At 39.4% G+C, this 10,935-nt stretch overlaps 1 protein-coding gene across 1 annotated transcript in view; it reads right to left on the bottom strand.

Moving 5' to 3' along the window:
* Positions 1-144: 144 nt before the first annotated feature.
* The window catches only part of LOC107561373 (calcium-activated chloride channel regulator 4A-like), a 27,699-nt gene continuing 16,908 nt past the window's right edge, over positions 145-10,935 (bottom strand). The window contains exons 6-14 of the mRNA XM_016245808.1: positions 4,401-4,628; positions 4,041-4,265; positions 3,768-3,948; positions 3,555-3,661; positions 3,253-3,468; positions 2,774-3,038; positions 2,518-2,665; positions 791-1,014; positions 145-652 (exon numbers count right to left, since the gene is read on the bottom strand). Coding sequence (XP_016101294.1) covers positions 237-652; positions 791-1,014; positions 2,518-2,665; positions 2,774-3,038; positions 3,253-3,468; positions 3,555-3,661; positions 3,768-3,948; positions 4,041-4,265; positions 4,401-4,628 — 2,010 coding nt within the window. The 3' untranslated portion in view covers positions 145-236. The remainder of the gene's footprint in view (positions 653-790; positions 1,015-2,517; positions 2,666-2,773; positions 3,039-3,252; positions 3,469-3,554; positions 3,662-3,767; positions 3,949-4,040; positions 4,266-4,400; positions 4,629-10,935) is intronic.

Genomic DNA, 10,935 nt, shown 5'->3' with positions numbered 1-10,935 from the left:
AACTAAACTCTAAAAATTCACAGCGTTTTATGTTTTATGAAATGTTTTGAAATCACTTGTACCCTACCCGATCGAAAAAATTTGATTTGTATTCTATATATATCTGTAAAAGATTACACATGCTCTAAATATATTCAAAACTAAGAAATTCTGTTTGATAGAATTGATTGTTTTAAGAAACGTTCTAAAGCTGCTGGATGTACATAGTTCAAATTAGCATAAGGATTGATTTGACATTAATTTGCGATTATTGGTACCATATCACTTTGAGCAGAGCGCTTTCTGCGTTTCACTGCACATATGACTACAGCAACAATAAAGCACATGAGCATAGTTACCACACACAGAGAAATGACAAGAACTGTCAAGTTCATGCCTGGGTTTGATATTCCTGGAGGTTTTGGAGCAGGGAGGATCTTCGAAGCTTGAGCAATGTTGGAGGTTTCAGATTTTGCTTTTTGTTTGTCCTCCGACTGAACTGCAAAGTAGAGTGTGGTGCCATTTTGGATTGTGATATTGAGATTGAATGAATGCTGTTCAACTGATCCAGCCTTCTGAGGTGAGACCGCAGTTGTGTTGACTGAATGACCATTGCTGAAGTTGAATCGAAGCATTTTAAGGTCAAAGCTCCACCTGATCTCATAGGATTTAGCTTAAAGAAGAAGAAAAAAAACAACAACATGCAGTGCAAGATAATTAAAGATACATTATTTTATTTTTATTTTGACAGTGAAGATGTTCAACAAATGAAAAACTTTTAAAATACAGGTCAAGCAATTGTATGCATTACCTGTTCCTTGGTCGAGGTCTTCACCAGGAGCTGTCCAGTTGAGAAGCACCGTGTCCTCCTGGATCTCAGCACTCAGATCTGTGATTCTGTTAGGAGGGAAATTTGGTGGAGCTGTGCCTGAAAGTTTCACCTCAAAACTCTCTCCGGTGTCTGTTCTGGTGATGTTTCCAACCTCAAGTGATTCTTCAGAAACGGGAGGCTTTGGAGGGTTCGGCTTCACTACAATTGAAGTAAGAGGAAACACCTGATTTAAAAAAAAAAATTTCTCCACACAGCTTTATAGCTAATTATATTGTCATTTATACAACAGTTAGTTCCAGTTTGTACATTAATTCAGTGACTCTTTCTGTGGTTTACACCAATAAAGTGTCTTCATGAGTGAGTAACTGAATCATTCACACAAATGTTTAGTTCGAAACAGATTCATTCAGGAGCAAAACTTTATGATTGACAAGCTGCATTCCAGCTGACATTGTCACTATGTAGTGTTTACTGCTCCCTAATCACTGAGCTCAGGATATCTGTTGAAGTCCACTTGACAAAATGTGTTCATTTGGGACACCCTGTAATGCCATCAAACATACCACATGAAGAGTTTGTGGTATGGTGACATACTTTTAAAATGATAAATATTTCATTAATATAATTAGTCATAATATTTCTTATGTAATATGGAAATAAATGTAGTTTGGTTATACAGTGGGGCAAAAAAGTATTTAGTCAGCCACCAATTGTGCAAGTTCTCCCACTTAAACTTTAACTTATTTGATCGTACTGTAGAACCTCACTTAAGATGGCATATAATATCCTGTCGAGTGATTAATTGAGGAATTAATTATGTATAAGAGCTATATCAGTCTTTTCTCAATGAATATTATATACACTGAACAAAATTATAAACGCAACACTTTTGTTTTTGCCCCCATTTTTCATGAGCTGAACTCAAAGATCTAAGACTTTTTCTATGTACACAAAAGGCCTATTTCTCTCAAATATTGTTCACAAATCTGTCTAAATCTGTGTTAGTGAGCAGTGTGTATATAGGTGTGAAACCATCAGGAACCATTTAGTCTCCAGTGCCACCATTTTCCATAACTACAACCTACCTGGAGTCTATAGTGGAGGATAAGAGATGGACTAAAAATGAACTCCCAAAACTTACTGCCAGATTCTGGAACATAATGTCTTGAAAGAGTGGTATAAGAGGATGTGATGCTGGTCCTTAAAGAGTCACTCTCAACTTATCTGTCTATAAAAGACTATAAACAAAAAAATCAATCTTCATGTATTTCACAACACTTAAGCATGTTATTCTTATTAAGTTAGGGTAATTTTTTTGGATTTTTTACCAAAGCAAAGTCTCTGAGAACCTGACACACTGCAATTCTGGAGACTCCAAGTAGGTTGTAGTTTTGGAAAATGGTGGCATTGGAGATTAAATGATTCCTGATGGTTTCACACCTAATTTTTACCTTAATTCTTGTGCAGTTAACATGTCTCTTTTCTTTTTTTCTGACCCAATAAACATTTAGCTTTCCAATGGTCATGCCTTAACTTTGCAAATTCTAGTATTGCATCCTTCTCATGGGCATTTAATAATTTTTGACTTTTAGTCCGAGTTAAATCTGTTTTTTGGCTCATTTTATATAAAATAATATATCAAAATATATAATCAGAATATCAACGTGGCTAATAATTATGCATATATTTAGGTTATATAAGGTTTACCGTTTATCACACATCCAGGTACGTATAGGACAGCAAATCTGGTTTGTCCACTTTGATTCTTCACTCTTACTTTCAAGCTGCTTCTCCCATTTACCATCTTTATGAAATATCTGGAATAGATTCCATCATCTTGAAAAGCATCAGCTCCTGTAAAAGATGGATCTCTAAATCATTTGCCAAAGTTGGGAAAAAGTACCTTACACTTTATTCATTTTTATTTTATTTTAAATTTATATTTTATTGTTGGTCATTTACCTGCTCCATTGTCCAGCAGTTGTAATGTATGTACGGAGCCAGTTTCTGACTCCAGTGTAGCCCACACTTCAGCCTTTATTACAGGCCTGTAATTCTGACTAACCTCAGCAAACACTATCATGGGTTTAGTACCGTCACTGAACTGCTGGTCCATGTGGGTTTTGACAATGATAGGGGGAACATCAGCTTGTGCCACTTGACTAGTTACTGTTATAGTGAAAGCTTGAAGTATTGTAGTTTGGATTCTGTACTTCCAGTCCCCAGGCTACCAAACACAAGAGTAAAACCAGATCAGTAAGGGCTTGCTGTAAGTGTATCTGCTGAATTATCAGTGATATCTTCTTAGTCTGAAGTTGATGAATGTTTATCTACAACTCTTGATGCCTTTTATTGTGCTACGTAACACATTTAGGCCTACATGTTAACAGTTTGAGCTATAAGCGTAATAAATAACTGGTAAACAAATAAGGTTATCATACCTCTGCAGTTCCTGGAATGTTTAAAGTGACTGTTTTCTGTGATACATCATGATTCATATTTGTCTGAGTGTAGATTAAGCCACTTGGAGACTGTATGTAAATACTAGGAAAACTGTTTTCATAGATTATTACAAAGCTGGTTTTGTTCCCAACAGTCTGATCCACTGATACTGTCCCATTGAACAAATCAGATGTTCTTGCTCCAATACTCTCTAGCTAAAGGAATGATAAAAATTACTATGATTAATTACACTCTCAGAGTAATACATTTATTGTGGGCAATAAGGGACATCTTGACAAACCTGAACTGGTTCGTTTGTGTAATCTCCAGTTGACAATGTAAGTGAAGCAAACGCGTCCATTAACTGGTTAGATGTGGTCTTATCATTGGGTGATAAAAATTTTCCCCCTGTTTTTAAACATGGCACATTTTTGCATTGAATAATAAACTGGCGCTTATATGATGTACACTGAGACAGATACAGTAAGTTATTAATTGTGCTGATATCACTTACCAGTTTTGTTTGCCATTTCTGTCAGTGCATGAGCTGCACTGTTACTAAAAGCTAGTGTGTGTATAATGGCACCACTTTGTATTGCAGATGGAGCACAACCAGCAATGTTGTCCGTTGCCTGACCATCTGTCAGAAAAACGATTTCATCTCCTAATGCATCCCCATTGTCCGCTCGAAGTACCTGAAGAAAAAAGGATCACTGGCATAGAACAAACTCTATTCTTCATATATCACAAACATATAAAATGCATACTAGTACAATTAATATGGCACCTGTAAGCTTAGATTGAGGCCTTTACACATGTATGTTGATCCACTTGCTACTTTTGGCAACAGTTTTATAAGATTCTCTCTTGTGGTGTCACTGTCAATAGTAGTCAAGGGGCTCAGAGTATAAGCCTCAGTACTAAAAGTTACAATTCCAACACGGGCTTGATCCTCAACGATGTTCCGCAGAAAATGTGTGGCAGCCTGTAGCTGCTGAAGTATTCTAGAGCCCTAGAAAATGGGTGAGAAAACTTTTTTTTTCTTTAATCTTTTTAAACTTATTTATCAAACTCATTTCAAAGCACTGGTAACAAGAAAAGGTTATCATGGTAGCATCTTTGTTTTTAAATGAAGATAATGTCATACTCCCATGCTTCCTGAGACATCAAGGATGAGGCAAACGACCCGTTGCTTTCGCTGCACAAGTTTGAAAGATGGTGGTGGTGGAGGGTACTGCAGTGGTTTCAGAGAACGAAGTGCATCTTTATCCACAGAATCCTCAAATATTACAGTCCATGCTGCTTTGCCACATTTTTTATTTTGCATGTTTGGAGCTTCATAATTGTGCTCATCTTCTTGACAAAATGCAGTCACCTGAAAATAGGATTTCCTTTATAAATGAGATATATGTCACCAAATACCCAAAGATGGGCCCAGCTTCTTTAAAGGCACTTTTTATTATTTATTTTATTTTTTGAAACTTCCATTCTATAAATTGTATATCAACTACCCACATGCAGTTATATATGAACATTAAATTAACACAGCAAAACCAATGTAAACAAACATGCAAACTTGAAACAAGTAAAAGTCAGGTACGGCAAAGTGCTTGTATGTATAAACAAATCTAAGTCTAAGTCTTATCTGTTAAGCAAAAGTGCATTCAACACAGCAAGCATCTCAAATAATTTAATAATAATACTGTGAAACCCACTATTTTGTGGAGGGGGATATCTTATGAATATCTAAATTCATAAGATACTGAGTCTTAACAAACTTTACTTTTTACATCTTCAATTTTAAGGCCCTGTATGGTTCAGTTCAAGAGATATTGGTATCTAAACATGGCTCCAAGAGTAAATTGTTAAATTGTACACATTTTCAGTGGTCAAAAACCTATGGTGGATCTTTTTAAAGTGGAATGTCTGAACGACAAATGATGTTGAGACTAGAATGTACCTCATTTCCTTCTGTAAAACAACTGCATAAAATAAAAAAAACCCATGAAAGATTTACATTATTTTAAAAATCCACCATTTTATACATATTTTGGACTATGGTGGGCGCCATTATTTCGATGAAGTGAAATGGTTGCACTTTGTGAGCTACTGGCATCAATAACAGTGTTGGGAAGGTTACTTTGGAAATGTAATAAATTACAGATTACAAGTTACCCAATCTAAAATGTAATAAGTAATGTAACTATTTTATTTACTTTATTAAAGTAATTCAACTGATTAATTTTTATTAATTATTATTTTTTTTAACTTTTAGATTACTTTTCTACATTTTTAATGAATGTTTTCAACTGGTAATTTTTTTCAAACATTTAAACCAGGCAGGGTTAACCTTACAGTAGTACTGTTGTAGTACACTGACTACTGCCAGGACTCAAAATCCTTCAACACTTGAATTAAGATTATAATAATTTAATTTTAAAGCACAGCCATCACAAAATTTGACTTTTGCATCTCTTTTTATTTTGAGATCGTTCTGAGGTTAAATACGGATTTAAATCAGATATAGTTTAATAGTTATGATAAAGTTTTTGAAATCGAATTGTTGCTATGACAGGAAACACTGGCATCTTACAGTGCTTTGGAAATAGCAGTTCATCTTAAAAAATAAAGCATATGCATAAAACCAAATAGGAAATAAAAGAGTTATCGAAAAAGCATGTGTCCTATTCTGTGTCCTAAACTCCTGAAACATTGGTGTCTCATATTTTAGAGTAGTCACTGCAATTTAGGAAAGAAATTAATCAAATCTGTATGTGTGTGAAAATATTCAAATGTAACCCCTTTTGTAATCGTTAACATTTTGATAAGTAACTAATTTAATTACACATTTTTTTCCCTCAGTAACTGTAACAGATTAGTTACATTTATTTTGTAATTAAATTATGTAATTATGCTACATGTAACTAGTTACTCCCCAACACTGTTCATGACAAGCGTTGGTATGTTTACAGTCTGCCAGGATGGCATCTAGCATTTCTTGTCTCTGCCGTTTATAAGCTCTTTCAGTAGCTGTGGTCTACTGTTGCATCAGAGAAGCAGTGGAGAGAACAAAGACACAGGTCTTTAGGGAGTTTTATTTATCCAGAAGCATATCTTCCTATTATTTTCTCCTCTTCTTATCACCAGGAAAGCAGTGAACACTTGCCTCACTTCTTTTTTTGCCCCTCAACTGAAAATAACAACCAAAATCAGAATAAAATATCAGTATTTTATTTTCCAAGTTGTGCATTCAGAGTTGTGTTGCGGTAAAAATAGCAACAGGTATGCCAGTAGCTCACCCAGTGCAACCATTTTACATCATCAAAATGACAGTGCCCCCCCATAGTCCAAAATATGTATAAAACGTTTTAAATAATGCAAATCTTTCATGGGTTTTCTACAACATATTTCAGTAAGATACATCATTTATGTTATATTAAAGGGTTAGTTCACTCAAAAATGAAAATTCTGTCAGGATGACTATCGTCAAAGATGACTGACAATTAGCATACAGTTTGGATAGGTGGTATGGTTCTATTCTGGTCAAGAACTCCCTGCGCATCCATGCAGCCTAGCATGGATAAGAGCAGGGAGAGCAGCAATAACCCCTCAAAACAAAACCATATGCCATATCTCCAGACACAAAATGACAGTGAAAATCTCAAAGCCTTAAGCAACAAGCATGTATTCCTTACCCAATGAAGGAAACAAGAATTTTGCCAAAAACCCACATAAGCCATGGCCACTAGCATGTTGCCATTAACCAGATGACCTAACGAGTATGTTGCCAATACCTGAAAAGCTTAATCAGCAACATGTTCTCAATAACAACCAGATAGCCTTAAGAACAAGCGTGCTCCCAATAACAACTAGACAGCTTAGGAACAGGCGTGCTCCCAATAACAACTAGACAGCTTAGGAGCAAGCGTGCTCCCAATAACAGCCAGACAGCTTAGGAGCAAACATGCTCCCAATAACAACCAGACAGTGCTCCCAATAACAACCAGACAGCTTAGGAACAAGCGTGCTCCCAATAACATCCAGACAGCTTAGGAACAAGCGTGCTTCCAATAAATACCAGACAGCTAAGGAAAAAGCGTGCTCCCAATAACAACCAGACAGCTTAGGAAAAAGCGTGCTCCCAATAACAACTAGACAGCTTAGGAAAAAGCGTGCTCCCAATAACAACCAGACAGCTTAGGAACAAGCGTGCTTCCAATAACAACCAGACAGCTTAGGAACAAGCGTGCTTCCAATAAATACCAGGCAGCTTAGGAACAAGTGTGCTCCCAATAATAACCAGATAGGTAAGGCACATTGTCAGTATGATCACATAAGTTTAGCATGAGCATTTCACTGAAAACGACTAAACAAGTTTAAGCAAGACGGATAGCCTTAGCAAGCATGTTGCCAATAACCTGAGAGCATTAAAAAGGAATTTAGCTTAGCTTCCCGAAGACATTCAGAGATGAATGGAGAGCAAAACATAGCCAGCTGGGACGTGGAGCTTGATCTCTTAATATCCCTCTTCATGTGGGGAGTAAAGATCCCATCTGAACTTGCTCTTGAGTCAGTCATATAACTCATGGAGTCCATAACAATAATACAGCATTGCTTGAAGCAATGCTACTTCTGAATCAGGCACATTTGATCAATGCGCGGAAACTTGCACTTACACCACAGTCCCTTACTTACGACTCACCAAGAGCGAGGCTTAATGCACGTTGCAACAGCTTGTGCGGGGCAGTGCCTAATATATCACGTGAAAAATAATGTTGTTATTTTTTATTATTAAAATAACATTATCAGCTTTGTCCTTTTGGCGGTAATACTGTTTTCAAATTTTTAGGGCAAGTTGTTTTGGAGTTATTGCCGTTTATCGTTGAATGTGTGAGGAAAATCGGAACACAAACTTAACCCCGCTGCGAAAGAACTTGCACTTACACCACAGTCCCTTACTTACGACTCACCAAGAGCGAGGCTTAATGCACGTTGCAACAGCTTGTGCGGGGCAGTGCCTAATATATCACGTGAAAAATAATGTTGTTATTTTTTATTATTAAAATAACATTATCAGCTTTGTCCTTTTGGCGGTAATACTGTTTTCAAATTTTTAGGGCAAGTTGTTTTGGAGTTATTGCCGTTTATCGTTGAATGTGTGAGGAAAATCGGAACACAAACTTAACCCCGCTGCGAAAGCATGTGTTCAAGTTAACAAACTTGAATGAATCTAGGTGAAGTCCATAAGGGGAATTAATTCCTCTCGCTAAATTCCCGATTACACAATTCCTAGTAGTGAGATGATGGTGCTATTGAGCAACGTGAAAGCTGGTGATAATACTTAAGGACCTTATATATGAGTGCTGTGATAGGTAACACATCCCTATAGGTAGACGTGGATCAGCTGAGTCAGCTGATGCGAGCTTAACTAACGTGACCTGCCAGAACTGATGCTACGCTTGATTTCTTTCATTAATTACTCACCCTCATGTCGTTCCAAACCCGTAAAACCTTCGTACATTTTCAGAGTACAAATTAGGATATTTTTGATGGAATCTGAGAGCTCTCTGACCCTCCATAGACAGCAAGGATATTACCACGAAGATGCGGTCAGTAGTGAAGTATTTTTACTCTGCTGTAAAAGTAATTTTCTGTAGTAAAAGTACTAAGTGTCTGTACTTTATCAGTGTTTTTCTTTAGAACACTTTTACTTCACAACATTCCAAAGCATAATATTGTACTTTTTACTGCACTACGTTTCATGTTAAATATAATTTAATGCTTAATTACATTAGAAATCTAGTACTTTCTTAATTCAAAGTTTTACTTGAGTACAAGAAAGTACTACGTTTTAAATGTTCTTAAGTATTAAAGGTAAAAAAACAACAACTTTTATTTATGAAATGTAGTGCAGTAAAAAGTAAGATATTGTGCTTTTAAATGTAATGTAGTAAAAGTTTTTGAAAGAAAAACACTGATAAAGTACAGATAATTATCTTCATTTGCTCCTGTGTATTTAAAGTGTTCCCGGCTCTTAGTTCTTCGTCTGGTATTGTGAATGTCTGTTTATGTCAACCTCATCAGCTACGTGTCTTTTCCTGGTTCCCTTGTGTTGAATTATATTATTAAAATCTCCTTTTTAATGTTCTCCACATCTCCTCGTTCCTCGCTCCTCGCTCCAGCACAGTAGCAAATGTGACAGAATACCAGACCGAAAACAAAAAAGTAAGTGGCGCCCCTTCTTTCGTGTTTTTGTTTTATAAGTCTTTTGTTTTACATTTCGTTTCTCCCAGCCAACATGGAGGAACGAGTGACGTTCATCGCCGTGACTCAGGCGAGCCACGACCCGCTCACCTATGCAAGGGCATTTATGCCGCTTGCCCTCGCCAGCTCCCTGGATCGGGAGACCCTGGTGTCGCTGTTCCGGCTTGGGATCACATACCATCGCCCCGCGGAACTCACAGACACCACCAACCTCGACTGGAAGGAGGTGGTCATCCAGTGTCTGGAGAGTCTCCGATCCCGATCCGGAGCCCCTCCGCCGGTCGCTCCAAAGTCAAGCCTGCCGGCCACGGCATTCTCAAGCCCGCTGGCCGTTCCTCAGTCAAGCCCGCCGGTCACGGCTATCTCCAGCCTGCCGGCTGTTCCGAAGTCAAGCCCGCCAGCTGCGGCTCTCTCCAGCCCACCGGCCGCTCCGATGTTAAGTCCGCCGGCCGCGGCATTCTCAAGCCTGCCGACCATGCCTTTCACGCCGAACCTAAAGGGGAATTGAAGGAGGAAAAGGTGGTCGGCTCCAGCCCCAGAGCTCGCTCCAGTGTGGGCTCCAGCCCACGGAGGGCTCCTGTCCCCGAGTTTAACCCACGGAGGGCTCCTGTCCCTGAGTTTAGTCCAGAGAGGGTTCCAGTCCCAGAGTCAAGCCCAGTGAGGGCACCTCGGAGGGCTCCTGTCCCCGAGTTTAACCCACGGAGGGCTCCTGTCCCTGAGTTTAGCCCAGAGAGGGTTCCAGTCCCAGAGTCAAGCCCAGTGAGGGCACCTGTCCCCGAGTCTATCCCAGTGAGGGCTCCAGTCCCCGAGTTTAGCCCAGAGAAGGTTCCAGTCCCTGTGTCTAGCACAGAAAGGGCTCCAGTTCCCATGTCCAGCACAAGGAGGGCCACAGTTTCCGAGTTAGGGATACGGAGGACCTCTAAAGGCTATATTCTCCCCAAGGATTTTTTTTGGGGGGGAGGGTAGTAGGGAGTGCCAAGGCCAGGCCCCCTGAGTTCCCTGCTCCGCCATGGGTCCCTGTGTCTAGCACAAAAAGGGCTCCAGTTCCCATTTCCAGCACAAGGAGGGCCACAGCTTCCGAGTTAGGGATACGGAGGACCTCTAAAGGCTATATTCTCCCCAAGGATTTTTTTTGGGGGGGAGGGTAGTAGGGAGTGCCAAGGCCAGGCCCCCTGAGTTCCCTGCTCCGCTATGGCTCCCGAGCTCCCTGTTCCGCCATGTCCTCCTGAGTTCCCTACTCTGCCATGGCCTCCTGAACTGTCTGCTCCGCCATGGCCTCCTGAACTGTCTGCTCCGCCATGGCCCCTGACCTCCCTGTGATGCCATGGCACCCTGGACTGCCTGATCCGCCCTGGAGGTAGTCCCCGTGTCCCAGTCCTGCACCAACCTCCAGGGCACCCACCCTGTTATGTCAGACC

The sequence above is a fragment of the Sinocyclocheilus grahami genome, unplaced genomic scaffold, assembly GCF_001515645.1.
Source record: "Sinocyclocheilus grahami isolate Dianchi unplaced genomic scaffold, SAMN03320097.WGS_v1.1 scaffold769.1, whole genome shotgun sequence".
Taxonomy (NCBI): domain Eukaryota; kingdom Metazoa; phylum Chordata; class Actinopteri; order Cypriniformes; family Cyprinidae; genus Sinocyclocheilus; species Sinocyclocheilus grahami.
Note: the sequence above shows the minus strand (reverse complement) of the source record. Positions and strands in the feature narration are given on the sequence as shown.